Below are 16814 nucleotides of genomic sequence, written 5' to 3'. Positions count from 1 at the left end.
GTTGTGGTTAATTTCCACTGGCAAGTTTCTACCATGGGGACCTTTCTCAAAGGAAAGTGAAGTGTATCCAACTTCTCATATAAATATTTACAACTCTGGCTAAAAAAACGAGACTCATGAGACTTAAATAGCACACAAACATACTGATGATGTCAATTATGGAAAACGATTTGTAAATGTGTATTTAGACACATTTGTAAATGTGGCTGTCACATTTGCAGATCAGATCGGTGTACACATTTGTGGATCTATTCACGCATATGCAGAGCTATTTATCTTCACAACCAGTTTTGCAGCCATAATATCTCCATAAACAGCCTGTTGAAACTTGATTTTTTTTTTTTCAAAGAAAGATGTTGTCCTGTGAACATGTAATTTTTTGGGGGGGAATTTCTCGTTGTGGTAAGTGTACATGTTTTTAAAAGTGAAACTGAAAAAAAAGCTCTTAAGCATGAAAGTTCTTTGTAAAAATGAACATATACGTGTTCTTGTGGTCTGCAATCATTTCATTTCCAGTGCAGCAGTTAGAAACTAAAAGTAGTTTTATCACCTCACAATGCTGCTGCTTCAGTAGATCGACTTCACCTGTCTGTCTCATCACTGCAGCGGCTACGGTGAGACATTTACTTGTATTGGAAAAAAGAGTTTATACTCAAAGATGCTTAAACATCATAAAACATGGTTATCGTGACATCAATCAATCAATCAATCAATCAATCAATTTTTATTTGTATAGCGTCAACTCATAACAAGTGAGATGTTGACATGTCATTGAGATGTTTTTTCTGTGGTGATTTTCACGATTGTTTCCATCATTTATTATAATTGTAGCCTCTTGCATTTTGTTGCGGTACACAAGTTTTTATTTATTTTTATTTATTTCGAATCACACATTCACAGACATTTGTATATATTGTTCATTTATGGTTAGACAATAGAGTGATTCCCCATTTTTGTAAATTTATACAGAACAAAATAAATCAAATAGAAAAAATAATAATAATAGTAATAAATAGATTATAAAGATAGAACCGAACAAATCAAATAAAAAGACAAATTGTAAAACATGGGGTGATTTTCCACAACAAATACAAAAATGAAGCATACAGGGTTTTATAACTAAAGTAAAATCAGATTAAACAAAAGAAGGGAGTTTAGGGGAGATATAGAACACCCATTTAATCCAGAGGTCCTGAAATTTCTTTTTCAGAAGCTTCAGAGAAAAAGTGATCCGTTCCGTTATATATATTTCATAAACTACATCATACCATTCTTTCACCGATGGAGTAACTGGCTGGAGCCATTTCTTTGTTATTGCCTTTCTGGCAGCAATGCTCAAGATTCCAAATAAGTATTTAGTTTTGTGGACAAATGCAGGTTACCGACGAAGAGTTGGTCCCATTTAAGGGAAACATCTGTTAATTCTCTGTGGATCTTGCACTTCTGGTGCTGTGTATTTTAGGGACAGGCTCAAAACAGATGGTAGTGATTTGCTTCCTGTGAACCACAGTTCCTCCAGCAGCTAGAAGAGTCTATATAATGAGATTTCTGAACAAGTGTAATAAAGTATCTAATTAGACTCTTCCAACCGAATGTTCTCCATGAGATCGAACTTGTCATCTTCCACTGAAACTCACAGTATTTTCCCCATGCTTCTTCAGAGATGTTTAGTTTTCTTTTTAACATCTACAATCAGACATTGATTTAATTTTTTTTTTTTTTAAAGATTGATTTCCCTGCTAATATGCCAATTATTTCTTACACAAAATCTTACAAGGCTGCAAAGGAACTATTTTAAACGGATATGCACATATTTCTACATGTAACAACATATTGACTTTTTTTGTTGTTGTTTTTCCTTCCCTTCAGGTAGAGATAAAGTGATAAACTACAACCACAAATAAAGGCAATGGCAGAAAAAGGACAGAAACCTAATAGGCTACATATTGCATACATACATTTTAAAATGTTATATTAAAGTTTGTGCTCTTCACCCTTAACGTTTTGTTTTGTGCCATAATTATTTTATTTGACAAGAATACGTTTAAGGAATAAGGTTAAAACAACGTAACCTTTTAATGCATTTGCATTGCATTTTCAGCTAAAGTTGCCCAACATTAATGAAATGTATTTTGAATTGCTTATTTTTGCTTATTTTCACTCTCTTGTGATCAGAAATGCAGGTTCCTCCTCTGATCTTAGATACTCTAGATGAGCTCGGTGCTGATGAGTTCAAGGGGTTTCATTGGAACCTCATTGAGCCGGTGCTCAGTGGATGTCTGGCCATTCTTAAGGGCTATCTGGAGAATGCAGACCGGCAGGACACCGTCAGTAGGATGATTGAGAGTTACAGTGAGGAATCCGCCTTGGACCTGACTGTTGAAATCTTGAGACGGATGAACCACAACACTGCTAGGCAAGGCAAGGCAAGTTTATTTATATAGCACATTTCAACAACAAGGCAATTCAAAGTGCTTCACACAAGACATCAAAAGCATCATGACAGAGGAAAGAAAAGAAACATTAAAATAGAAAATTAAAAAAATCACTGAAATTATTAAATCTGAAAATATGTTCAAATAAAAATAACTCAAATGAAATTAATTGAAACAAATAAAGTAAAAACATAAAAAGAGTTAAAAGTTACAGTGCAGAGTTAAAGTTTAAAATCTTATTCAAATTGTTTAATGAAAGGCAGCTGTAAACAGGTGTGTCTTTAACCTCGATTTTAAGAGTTTCAGCACACCTGCAGTTTTCTGGGAGTTTGTTCCAGATATAGGGAGCATAGAAACTGAACGCTGCTTCTCCGTGTTTGGTTCTGACTCTGGGGACAGAGAGCAGACCTGTCCCAGACGACCTGAGCGGTCTGGATGGTTCGTAATTAATCAGGAGGTCACTAATGTATTTTGGCCCTAAACCATTAAGCGCTTTATAAACCAGCACCAGGATTTTAACGTCTATTCTCTGACAGACTGGGAGTCAGTGTAAAGACCTCAGAACTGGACTGATGTGATCCATTTTCTTGGTTTCGGTGAGGACTCTAGCAGCAGCGTTCTGGATCAGCTGCAGTTGTCTGACTGATTTTTTTAGGCAGACCTGTAAAGACACTGTTACAGTAATCAAGACGACTGAAGATAAAAGCATGGACAAGTTTTTCCGGGTCCTGCTGGGACATAAATCCTCTAATTCTTGATATGTTCTTCAGATGATAGTAGGCTGATTTTGTAATTGTCTTAATGTGGCTTTTAAAATTGAGGTCTGAGTCCATCACTACGCCCAGATTTCTTGCCTGGTCTGTGGTTTTGAGTCTTACTGACTGAAGCTGATTGCTGACTCTTAGTCACTCCTCCTTTGCTCCAAAAACAACAACCTCAGTTTTGTCTTTGTTTAGCTGGAGAAAAGTTTTGCACATCCACTCATTGATTTGCTCTATGCATTTACCCAGTGCTTTTATGGGACCATGGTTGCCTGGCAACATTGTAATATATATTTGTGTGTTGTCTGTGTAGTTATGATAACTTATTTTATTGTTTTTAATCTGACCTAGTGGGAGCATGTAGACATTAAACCTTGGGGAACTCCACAAGTAATTTTTGTTTGCTCAGATTTGAAGTTACCTATAGACACAAAGAAGTCATTGTCCTTTAAGTAGGATTCAAACCAGTTTAGTGCTGTGCCAGAAACTCCCACCAAGTTTTCCAGTCGGTCGGGTAATATATTGTGGTCAACTGTGTTGAACGCAGCACTGAGATCAAGTAAAACTAAGACTGAGGTTCTGCCACTGTCTGTGTTTAAACGGATGTCATTAAACACTTTAACCAGAGCTGTCTCAGTGCTGTGATTTTGTCTAAAACCTGACTGGAAGACATCGAAACAGTCGCTCAGTGTCAAGAAGTTATTTAACTGTTTAAAAAACTGCTTTTTCGATTATTTTACTTAAAAAAGGAACATTTGATATCGGCCTGTAATTGTTCATTATTGACTTGTCTAGATTGTTCTTTTTTAATAGGACATTTCTGGTTGTGTGTTTTTTTACTTAAGTTTCGTTTCTGTACTTGCAGCGCTTTTGATGCTTATGCAGTTGTTTGCCTATTTGCAGCGCGTTTGTTTCTTTTGCAGCGCGTTTGTGTCTTTGCATTTGTTGTGGTAGTTTGCATTTGCTTTTGAATAGTTTGAATGTGCAGCATTTCTATATATGCTGTGCAGCATTTTTCTAAATGTATGTCGTTTCATCAGTTGCAGAGCGTTTGACCCCTGCCGGACACCGTAGTAAAGACCTCCTGTATCTATCAAAAAAATACAGTCCTGAGGATTTGGAAATGTCCAGGACCGGCTGTCGATTAAATTAGGTTTAGAAAAAAGAAGATATCAGCAAAAGAATATAAGCAAAGCAGAGAGCAAGAAGAAAAGCGTCTGCACTGTAAGAAAGCAGGAAGCAGCAGAGAAGTTGAAGAGAACACATGCAGGTGGGTGTATGTTTTTAGATACATTTTACAAATATAACATTGTTCCTCTCAGGCTGATTTGTGGGTCAAAGATAATATTCTAAGATGAATTCTGATTTTTTTTTTTTTTTTTATTCATTAATGGGAAAAGGTTTGTTTCCTTTTTTCATTGTCAGGACAATCAGCAGCAGCACAAAACCCAGCTTCCTCCTCCTCCTCCTCCTCCTCCCACCTTGCTGGAAGTCTTATTGTGGCACTCAACATCCAAGGCACCAGCGCTCATATAATAAATGAACATAAAGACAAACAAGTGATCCTGCAGTGATGTTGAAAGATTGTCACCACTCATTAAATAAATAAAAATCTGTTCATGGTTCTTAACTCAATAGTAGTCCCTATACCAAAGGGGTATTTCTTATAATAATTATAATTTATGTTAAACAGTAAACTGTATTCAAAACTTTTGGAAATTGGAAATACATTTTTAATAGTAGTAAATATCATACAGTTCTTTAACATCTGAAAAGCTAATATCGCAGGCAACTAAAGGATGTAGATTAGTTGTTAGATTACTGCTGTTTGCTAAAATTAATGAAGTTAGCGTGGTTAGCACAATATAACTTCCTTACTGCTTTAGTAAAAGCATAGATGAAGCTAAAAACATGTAGTAACACAACTTGATAAAACATTTGTGTTTGACAGGCAATACTCCACGTGTTAAAAATTGTCAACATCATTCATATCTCTGGTGGATACATCGCAACCTGGAGATTTCATCCGACGTGGAGGGTCAGGGTCAATCACGTGAACACTTCCAGCCGGAAGCTCACTACCAGAAATCAAGCGCGTCACCAATCTAGGCCAGGTAGCACAAGGTGAAGACAGGACCGTGGAAGTTAACGATAGGTTGTTTTTTTCCCCCAGAATAAAAGCATGTTATTATGAACTCTTCGTGTAGATAACTTCTGAAACACACACACACATACACGTCCTGCCTTGATACATTGTGTTGCACAGTTTTGCACTCGGAGCGATATTCGTGGAGGGCAACCGGAAGTGCGCGTCTACGCCACCGATGACGTTTCTGTCCGCACCTTGCTGAATGTTGTGCTCTCGATTTACCACCAGGAAGCGAGAGTTTGCCATCTACAGGCTAGCAGCTACCGTACGCGATGAGGGCACAGGCAGACCTAATAACATAACACAAATTGTTCTTATTTGACAACAAACGACGAAATCAAAGAGTCGAAACACTAAAATAACGGATTAGTATAGCTGTGACTCACTTCGTATCCTGTTAACACTGCTATTTAACTATCTGTTTAACCATCTGGCAGACTGTCGCTCGCTAACATTAGCTGCTGCTCATCGTTAGCAAGCTGGTTTCTGCCTGGTGATGGCTGTGGGACAGAGAGTATGTGTGTTAGCTGGATATTTACTTTTATTACTGCTGGCTGGATGTAAAGCGAGGATACACAAGCTTACCCTGAAGGTAAATATAACATTTTGGATTTGAGTTAGGAGCTGTATTGTGTCCTGTAGGGCGGAGATGTGTTAAAGCCTTAATTAGCTTTGACGGACGCTCCTAGCATGTTTGGTTTGTCACTCATTACACCAGAAATTCAAAACTTTTGATACGATTCTAGTTAACGTCCAATAACATCGACACTGGTTTCGACACCAGGACAACACACGTTGAAGTCTTAGGCACCATATTGGGTCATTTCTTGGTTTGAATGAACACAAATAGCAAGTGAAACTTCTCCACACTCACCAAGTTGCACAAATTCATTACCAACATATTAATTCATTTAGACAGTGTGCATGAGTTTGCTTGCAAGACTCCCCTGTCTTGTAAAAAAAAAAAAAGACGTAGCTTTTGTATTCTGCTTTCTTTTTTATTAATTAAACGTTTATAAACAAGTGGTATCAGAAAAAAACAAATATCCTAAGTGTTGAAAATTGTCTTTAACATGATGTCGTATTGTTGTGATAAAACTATTGTTTGAAGAGCCAGTCTGCTGTTGTGACATTTAATGATCAAATGACTGAACTGTTATCTCTTTTTTTTCCATTCCTCCTTCTTCCCAGAACGAAACACGATCCTCCGTTGACCTCAACAATTTTGGCTTCTTTGCCAATGGGACTCTTGATGTCAAACTGCATTCTCTGAGTATCCCAGAAAAACTGGTGAACTACACCCTGAACCCCGTAAGAAGTGTTTGTTTTGTTTGCATGTGCGCGAAGACATTTAAGTGAAGTTTTCAACAGCTGGAGTCGTGTTCTTCAGAATTATTCTTAAAGAAATTACGAGGAAGCAACGCAGGGACAGATGCGATTGTATTTTTCAGGATAAGCCTCTCAGTCTGGATTTCATCCTGTACAATCAGCCAAACTAACAATGAAATGAACTTACAACTGTTGCCGGTGTTGGCAAAGCTTGATAGAATATCATTTCATTAAGACACAGTCGTCATAAAGGTTTCTCTGACTTGGAATTCAGGAACTTAAAGTAGACCCCACTAAAGGTGAAAGATTATGTTTCTGTGACATGTTTTGTAAGGTTGTTATTGATGTCCACAGTAGACAAGAGAGCAAGAAACAAATGGAAAAGTAATAATTAATTGAGAAGCATTTAGAGACTAAAGCTTAGTACTTTTGGTCTTTTAATGCCATTTGTAGACACAAAAAATGATGCAACTAGGCCACCCTTACCTTTAAGTCGGTTAAGGGCGCAGGACCCTGGAGGGGGGGGGGGGGGCAGCAGCAAGGCTTAGCAAAGACAATTCACATCCTTTTTCACTGCTAACAAAGATTGGCAAATATTGTGTGAGAGGACTTCCATGTTTCCATGTTGCTGTCTAAATTTGAATTTCTTCCTCTTTAAACGTGACAAACTCAAGTTGCTGTTCTGTACATTTTGCAGCCAATGTTTGAGAAAAATGGCAAGATATAGGAATTTGTTAGTAAAGAGCTTGACTGACACTGCGTTTAGTGTACTGTATGTGGATATGTGTTGATGTGTATGGGGATTCTTTCATGATCTGCCCGGCCGATAAAAGTTTGGGAACCACCGCTTTAAGTTATCGCACAGTTTGATTTAGTTTTTTGCAATACACACAATCTTCAATAAATAACAGTTTACAGCCAATTGATCAAGCCACTTAGCTAACCATATTCTTATTTTGTGTTGAAATAAAGACCAACAGGAGAGTAGATCTTCAAACATTTGTCACTGTGCCATGTAGATCTAAAACAAACTAAATCCTATCATAATGCGATTTATTGACACGGCAAAAGTAGTCTGCAAGTTGATATTTAAGTCTATGAGTTGAAGTAGTCAATCTCATGTGGTTAAAAAAAAAAAAGTACACACAAACTACTGAACTTGCTTGTTAGCTTATAGAATGATTTTACTTAAGTCATTAGAAGTTGCTTGAAAACATTGGGAGCTGTTATATCGTGCCAGAGTTGTTATAATTCTAGTTTTGAAAGCTGAGAGCCATGAAGAGTGAAAAACAGTATTTACACAGGAAGTCACATGCTTTTAAACCATGTAAGTAACCACATGTACAAATCCCCATTTAGGTCGGTTTCAGCCTCTCCAGGTCTCGTGTGAATGGAGTCTTGTCCTACACAGTGAGTACTTCCAATTCGAAGTTATTTTCATATTGGGTTTAATATAAATCACGCTAATTTGCTGTTTAATCACAGGGTAGGTCTGTGGTGAAATGTGCATTCGGATGCTTATTAGTGATTCTTTTACTGTTTTCTTCTGTGTTTTTTTTAATTGAGATTTTGTCTTTTTCTCCTCCAGGCAGAGGAGCCAGAGATATGCCCGCTCATCCTCACCAATGTGGCAAACAAAGAGCCTGTCATTCTTTTTCTTATTGATATCAACACTCTGAGGTGTGTATGCTTCAGCAGCAGTACTCCGATATTCATGTGACTGATGATGTTTAATGGTCATGATATTGAGATATTTAATGGATGTTGTTGATACTGATTAGAATATTGATGATGAAGATGATACTGATGTGGAAGAAACTTCTGTTCGCCCTGTGCATTGTCTCCTGTGCGCTGCCTGTCAGCACTTGTGTCGGATTGGACTTGAAGCTGTTTGCTTGCACTTACTGCTGGGCTTTCCACACGCGCCTGCAGTCAGCCAAACAGACGACTAGTACCTTAATTACAGCTAACCACTTTCTTTCTATTTTTGATTATTCTTATAAGATCGTTTGTCTAACAAAGTTTCGACTCTCTCTCCCTGTCTATTTTACAAGCGAGTGCTCAGCTGAGAGCAGACTTCAATGTTCGGCAAATACTAGCAATGCGTCTTGATAGCATATTATTAAATAAATATTAAGCACCCTGAGGTGCTGGGTTAAGGGTAAAAAATAATTCTCTATTTTACATGTCGGAACTTTTATGTGATAGAAAAGCTCCACTTGTGACAAACTGCAAGGCATGTCACAGAGCACATTAGAATAAAACATTGATAATTAAAGGGTAGCCAGGGGTAAAGCCAATCACCTGGACAGGGAGAGAGGCGAGACAGGTAGAGTTTGTAAGCTACAGTCAGTTAAAATTGTCATGGTAGTGTATTTAAAATGTGCCAGAAGCCAACATTTTTGGGAGGGGTCGTGGGTAGGGTAGCTGGCTACTTTTTCCCACTCCTTGCTTGTGTTTTACCTCCTGGCAGATGTACGTCACTTTGAACGAAAGCGTCTGTTAAATGAAATTGTAACATTGTATGTGTATACCTGTGTCCTGTAAGCCTAAGCTGAAAACTGATTGTAAAATAAGTATTCTGTGTTTGTGTAGTGTCAATGTAAAAGCTACGGGTGTTCAAGACAACCTGTTGATCGCGAAGCCAAAGGCTGAAGCCCCTAAAGGTCAGTGTCCTGCACACTTCACAACTCCCTTTGTAGTCGTTTTTAAGCAACAGAATAAATGATTCTGATTATTAAATAACACACAGCGCTTTTCATGTGACTGTTTAAAAAGTAGCTGAAATCTTCTACAACTTAATTCTCATGTGTCCTTTATCTGTATTTTGTTTCCTGTAGGTCAGAGGAAAGCCAGGGAAGCCAGGGAAGCCATTACTAATTCTTTTGTTACACCAGACGTGACTCCAAAAACGGACAATGATGCAGTCAAACCAAAGGATGTCAAAGTTGAGAACCAACAAGCTGATCAAAAGAATAAAGATGAGCCTGATGGGAAGATAACGCTTGCATCTGAAGACAAGAAAGCAGAAGAAAAGGAATTTCTGGTAAGAAGTGTTTGTGTGTGCGTGTGTGTGTCTGTTGTTGCGATCTACTCATGATGGAATTTTCTAATCTGTTTCTACTTCCAGCTGGGGAAGACCCCACAGCTGACTTTGGCTTTGGACAAAGTTGACGACTCTTACAACTTCAGTGTAAGTTTAATTTTTTTACTTGTTATAATTTAAGGATGATGGTGTTCACTGTTGCATTAGATTCTTCTCTCTGTCATCTTCCACAGTTCCACCTTACTGTCGGGGAGCTGGCAGAGGGTCTCTACAGCCTCAAGTTTCACTACTGTAAGAACAGGATGCCTGGACCAAAGCATCCCTACTCGTTCACTGTAAGTTCAGTATGTTTCGTGTCAGTACAGGCATGCTCAGGTGTGTGTGTGTGTGTGTGTGCATGTGTTAACCTGAATATTTCCTCTGCAGGTGGAAGTGACAGAGAAGAATCCAGGCGGCTACCTGTCTGCAGCAGAAATTCCTCTTTCCCGTCTTTACATCGGCATGGCTGGAGTCTTCTTCACTGCTGCCTTAGTCTGGGTGTACACACTCATGAAGCACAGGTATATATACATACAGGGACACTGACATTGCATTGCCACTGGACTGTAAACTGTTCTTATATGCAGATGTGTGTTTATGGAGATTAATAAGCAAACGATTCAAATTAAGAGCCAATCTGTCCTGGGATTGCATTATGACACAAAGTTTGTCATTTAAGGCAATTTCACAATGGCCCCCCTTTTCAGACTACCAGGCTCTGTCCACTTTATGGAGTCTACGATCAGTATCAAAGTATTGAACTGACCATAGTGAAGACATTTTCGTTTTAAAAAACCACAACTATAGCGTATCTTAAACGAAGTGAGGTAACTTAATTGCATACAGATCAGATAAAGGTGCGTTTAGTCACTATATGAGGCCTTTTTATGGATCAAACTGCCAGCTGGCCTAAGATCTGCAGAAAAGTTCTTGCACTACTCATAAAACACGGCTGTTCTTTCGTTCCTTGGCAGCTGCTTTGTCTTTGTGTGTGCTTACATGGGTGTAGGGCCCTGTGTGTGTGTGTGTCTTGTTAGGAATAGGTGTGTGTGTAGTATGGGATGGTGCTGGGTCATTTTATAAATGTCTTATTTATGGTTTTTACTGATGATTGTTTGTGTTAGTTTTGTCCTCTGTGCAGCACATTGAGTTTACATTTATTTGAAATTTGTCATAAAAATGGAATTGAATTGGAATTGATTACACTGATTGCTAGTGTTACAAAGTCACTGCTATAAACAGTTTTTGTTCTTGCCCACAGGTACAGTGTGTTTAAGATCCACTGGCTGATGGCAGCGCTGGCCTTCACCAAGTCCATATCACTGGTTTTCCACAGTGTAAGTACACATCAGCACTGTAGCAGGCAATTGTATCCTCTGTGATGTATAATTCGCTTTTATGGGGATGTCTCTGTTATCTCTGTTTATTCTGTGTGCTGCGTACTGTGCTCACAACACATCCAGAATCTTTGTCCTTTTATGAAGCATATTTCTTTTTTTATTTCTCAGATCAACTATCACTTCATCAACACTGAGGGGCATCCTATTGAAGGCTGGGCCGTCATGTATTACATCACTCATCTGTAAGTACAATGTCACCAGGATATGTAGGCAACATTTATTCAGGAGTCTAGTTTGTGTTTTAACGCTCACATTTTGAATTGATGTACTTACCAGGCTTAAAGGGGCGCTCCTCTTCATCACACTGGCACTGATCGGCACTGGCTGGGCTTTTGTTAAATACATTCTGTCTGACAAGGAGAAGAAGATCTTCATGATCGTCATCCCTTTGCAGGTACGTATGTGCATGAGACACTAGTTTTGTATAAATATTTACTCTAAATGAATTGGTTTTTGTTGATCGTCTTGCATGTCGTCCTTTAGGTCCTGGCTAATGTGGCCTACATCATCATTGAGTCCACAGAGGAAGGCTCCAGTGAATACTATCTGTGGAAGGAGATCCTCTTCCTGGTCGACCTCATCTGCTGTGGAGCCATCCTCTTCCCTGTTGTCTGGTCAGTGTGTGTGCGCGGCCAGTTTAATGTGTACTTTAGAATTAAGACGAGTTTATACGTTTCCACAGAGGTTAGTTTGGTTAATAGGAGCTGTAATTGTATCATGGCCCAGTTTTAATCCAGTACAGTATCCAAAATGTCTAGAACATTTTGTGGGAAAGAGAATCAAGCTGCTTTATTATGGGCATGAAGATCAGTGCAGCCACCACCAACATCCACTGCACTTATCCTAATGGGATTGAAGATTCAGCCACACAGCTGCCCAGGACGTGCTGGGATACATAATGACGCACACCAGCCTTTCTTCTTCTCAAGGTCATAATCATGCATTAACAGAAAACGGTGGTATACTGTTCAGTAAATAAACCTTGTGGAGTGCTGGCTTGATTGAAAAGACTCCTCAGTTAAAGACAACAAGTGACCTGTTGAAATGGGCAGCGCAACTCTTGGTGAATTGGCCATACTTCACAGCTTTCACATTTCCTGTAGGCTGAGAGCTCAGCTACCATACTGATATCTAGCAGGGTTGCAAACTCTACATTGTGAATACAGATGATTCATGAAAGCTGCAAAGAAACTGCACACTGTTGACTTTGCTGAATGTAATGGAAATTGTCACAAAGGAATCTGTTTTTTTTTCCGTTTTTTTTTTTTTTTACCTCTGGGAGACCCAAAAATGGACTTCTTCTTATATACCGTTGTGGCTTATACTACAGATTTTACAAGAATCTCTAGCACCCGCTCAATCCTGAATATTTCCTGCTGCTTTTAAACATCAGCTCTCCCTGACTTCACATAGAAATAATACTAGGGGGCTTGAAGGGAAACGTTTGTTCAAAGTTGGGGTGAGAAATTTGGTTGTCGATGTTCGCACATGTAGCTCCACCTGGAGTTTGTTGGGCTGAATGAGCGGTAAAACCAGCAATCAGAAGTAAGCTGAGTCATTGCAGAGGGACCCTGTTAACATGTATTTCTACACTAACATATTCATTATGGTAAAAAATGTTTTGAATTGGGTCCTTCAACTAAGGGGACACGTGTAGGTGGGTGCTTTTTGGGCAGGGAGACAGCCTGGATGTTACCGTGGGTTACTGTAACAGTCGTTTCTACTCGGAGAGTAAATAAACGTCTCCCATCTCATACCACGGCAAAACCCACCAAAATCTTGGAATTTCATTTTAAAAAATTCAATTTTATTTTTTTGATGAAACGGTAAATTAGATTTCCAGCCATGCAAGTTAACCCATTATGGTAACTAACATTTTGGGTCTTCACGTTTGTCTTTATAGGTCCATCCGTCACCTACAAGAGGCGTCTAGCACTGATGGCAAAGGTGAGAATCATAATCAGAAACAGACCAAAGGTTTTGAGTTGTACAGTTGCATATGCTATAACTATTTGTTTTTAAATTTGGTCCATGTCTCTTTTAGCTGCCATGAATCTGGAGAAACTGAAGCTCTTCCGGCATTATTATGTGATGGTAAGAAGGAGTTCAGCTCAGATGTATCTACACTTGGCGTGCTTTGCTGTATAATACACTCGGATTGCAACATTTGATGTTTTAGAGGCATTCATGATGTTGATAGTGCCTGAATGAATTAGACATTTTTTAATAATCTGGCATCAATTACTCTTAAGTTAATTGTAAAAGTGATTGCAATTGACAAGATCAGTTGATCACTTATTCAGCAGAGTCAAGAACAAAAGCCTATAATGTCGTTCATTTTACATGTTGTAGAGCAAGTTTTACTAACCTAAGGCAAAATAATGAAGGGTAAACACAAAACTGCAACAGTTGAAGTCTCTTACTGTTTGTCTATTTTCAAATGAGATGTTTCTTTTTCTTTTTAGATTGTGTGTTACATCTACTTCACAAGGATCATAGCCATTCTGCTCAAGGTCACCATGCCCTTCCAGTGGCAGTGGTGCTACGAGGTAAGACGAGCAACAACGATGTTCACTTAAAGTCTGACTTTATTACTGCAGAGCTCTTGTTTGAAGGTCAAACAACACACCCTGTTCCTCACTCACACTAAACACTGACCATTAAGGATTGGCAGGAAGTATTAATGGGATGCATGCCAGTTTGATGTTTGTTCATACTGTACATACTTATGTCTTCTCTAATCTCTCATACGTCCTCAGTTTCTGGTGGAGGTGTCTACTCTGATCTTTTTCGTGTTGACGGGCTACAAGTTCCGACCAGCGTCCAACAACCCCTACCTCCAGCTCCCCCAGGACGAGGAGGACGTGGAGATGGATGAAGTGTAAGCAGACACCATCACATCTTCTTAGGTTTTATTTCCACGCTGTTCCACACATTGTCTAAACAGCCTGTGTAGTGACAATCAAACAGTAAATGGCTTCATTTATGTATTGTACTTCTCCTCATTTACCGATTCACACACTCCAGGCTGCAGGCCAGCATGCAATGAACTCAAGAGATTTTTTTAAGTTACCATTATTGGCAGAGCAGCACTTTTGTCAGTTTTTCTCAGTCTATATAAGCAGGATAAGTTCAGGGGCAGTGCTTAACAGCTAATGTCTACAATTCCTGTGTTTTTCTCACTCTTGAGGACGAGGCTTTTTCGTCAGGTTCTAAGGACTGATGAGAGTTCAAACAAGGTTTATATGATGCTTTACTCTTTCTGTGTCTGTCTGGTTTCAGAGTGACTGAGTCAGGTGCACTTGAGGGGATTTCCAAAGTCAAGAAAACATCTAATGGACGCGATCGCCAGAAAGAGTCCACCTTGTGAGAGGGAAGCTGCATCTTTAGTTTTGAAGGAGGGGGGGACCCAGTAAAACATCCCCAGGGATACACATGGACCAAGGTTTCCCAACAGCCCCCCCACCCCCACAGTGACGGCTTTCCCTCTTTAACTCTTGAAGTGGTTGCAGCCCACTGTCTGGCTATGCAAAAAAAAAAAAAAAGACTCACTTTGTTTCCTTGAACACTCCACTCAGAAACTCTGAAAGCTTGTGCTCCTGCCACATGGATGGGTGGACATACGGAAAGGAGCTCTGATGCTCTTTAGTTTGCCTCTCTCTCTCTCTCTCTCTCTCTCTCTCTCTCTTTCTTTCGCTCTCTCTCTCTCTCTCTCTCTCTCTCTCTCTCTCTCTCTCTCTCTCCAAAGATAATTATCATTTGAGTGGAAGCCTTGCTTTCCATTGTGTTTATATCGGCTATTTAAAAAAAAAAAAGGTACTTCTGCAAGCCTCTTCGCTGTACCTTTCCATGGGCGCCAATAGTACAGGTGTGTGTGCGTGAATGTGGGATAACAAGATTTGTTTTCACTTCCCTTTAGAGACAATGGCCCACACTCAGGTAAAACTGTAATCAATATATATTTCAAATTTCAATTATCTACATTTTTGGCCCTCCAACTTGTTCAGGGGTCAGTAACGTCCCATTGGTGATTATTCACCTTCATTCCCAAACAGTCCAGTTGTTGTTTTTCTTCAAATTTAGATTTTTATATTGAAATATATGGATGTAAGATGTGCTATATTTCAATATATTTACTTTTTATATATTGAAATGTTATATTCAAGTATTATGGTTTCTGTTGGAGAGCTCCTTGCAGCTGTAATTTAGTGCTTTAGTGGTTGAGGTCAATCGACAAACCGTTTTTTGGACGAGTCCCCAGAGCAATTGGCCCAAATTGTGTTCAAACATGGCCTTTATTTCCTGTTTTTGTTCTTTTGGCCATACTGTGTTGGTGTGAAGAGAAGTGACCTAATCCATCATTTTTTAAAATTGATCTGCTTTTGGTTTTACCTTCCTTGCTCTTGATGTGAAGCTTATTTTATTAATTATTGAAGACGTGCGGTGAAAGATCAGATTCGTGTGCTGCAGCCGGGCGGGGTAGACGGCCATTTGTAAATAATTTAAAGAGGAAGACCGTTGATACAAAAAGAGGCACACAACACTTTGATAAGAAATGCTTAGAGGCTTTATAGATGGTTATAAGACACAGAATCAGTTTCAATGAGAATATTTTGATTCCTTTAACAGATTGGGGGGAAGATAAAATATGAGGAATAAGGAACGACGACTAAGATTGGAAAAGCAGACACTCCTGTACATAGCTGCAGAGTTTACAGACTGGTCTCCAGGCTCTAAGAGGACAGCAGTAAACAGATGAGCAGAGTCGTTTTGTGCTTGTTACAGAGGGAAATTTGATATCTGTGTGAACTGTTACAATAAAGCTGGTGTTCTAGAAAGGACTCTAATTTGTGTTTGATTTATTTATTTATTTTACAGCTTTTTTGGGATACTGAGTGATTCCAAACAAATTACAACTTTTTAAATTTAAAAGAACACCTTCTCAAGCCTTGTGGCCATTGTGACTTGTAAATTCATAAAAAATTAGAAAATTTCACTCCACTTGGGGATTCTAATTCTAAGTCTCACCGTTAGCTGTTAACAAATGGTTGTAAGAAAAAAAACACCAGAGGTTTCCTGGAGCAACTTGAAAGTTTTGATGAGCACCTAACTGATGAGAATGAAAGGTCAAACACACGCGTTCTGCTCTGAAATGACGAGGCTGTCAACATAACTCAAAAGAATGACAAATAAAATGAATAGATCATTAAACCAAAGGTGTCAACACTGGAGAAATAAAGCAGTTCAGCCATAGTTCTGTCTCCACCTTGATTTGAGACGAAAAATATGAAACAAACAAATAATGAAGAGTTTCAGACATGTTACAGACTTTACTAAATCCATTTCATATCGTGTCAACTGAAGGAAATATGTAACTAGAAGTGAAAGTACTCTAAAATCTGTTTACCTAAAGCACAGGCCAATATTCAAAATGTGTCTAAAAATGTAAAGGAAAATAGTTATTAATATGGTGACATTCTCCATGGAAATATTACATCAATTCACAAAAGGTCAAGTGTCTATTTTTAAATGATCAATGTCATAAATTTATGGAATTCAATTCAAACTTTTTTGCACTACAATGATAAAAACAATCACGTTCCCAGTCTGGTATATGGTGCCATCTATGCTGAGTCAGCTTCTGGTGAGGTTAGA

The 16814-nt window shown here is 38.8% G+C and overlaps 1 protein-coding gene across 1 annotated transcript; it reads left to right on the top strand.

Annotated features, from left to right (window-relative positions):
- The first annotated feature begins 5570 nt into the window (after window positions 1-5570).
- LOC109991891 (protein GPR108) lies at window positions 5571-16000 on the top strand. The gene is made up of 18 exons (XM_020644321.3): window positions 5571-5937; window positions 6537-6656; window positions 8034-8084; window positions 8263-8354; window positions 9270-9340; window positions 9515-9720; window positions 9805-9867; window positions 9954-10055; window positions 10147-10280; window positions 11021-11096; window positions 11268-11341; window positions 11436-11553; window positions 11643-11773; window positions 13063-13106; window positions 13204-13253; window positions 13625-13708; window positions 13919-14040; window positions 14442-16000. Exons 1-18 carry the CDS (start codon window positions 5842-5844, stop codon window positions 14527-14529), a joined length of 1722 nt encoding a protein of 573 aa, XP_020499977.1. The 5' UTR covers window positions 5571-5841; the 3' UTR covers window positions 14530-16000.
- The last annotated feature ends 814 nt before the right edge of the window (window positions 16001-16814 follow it).

This window comes from Labrus bergylta, chromosome 1 (assembly GCF_963930695.1).
Source record: "Labrus bergylta chromosome 1, fLabBer1.1, whole genome shotgun sequence".
NCBI lineage: Eukaryota > Metazoa > Chordata > Actinopteri > Labriformes > Labridae > Labrus > Labrus bergylta.
The sequence above is the reverse complement of the archived record's forward strand: the minus strand, read 5'-3'. Positions and strand labels throughout refer to the sequence as shown.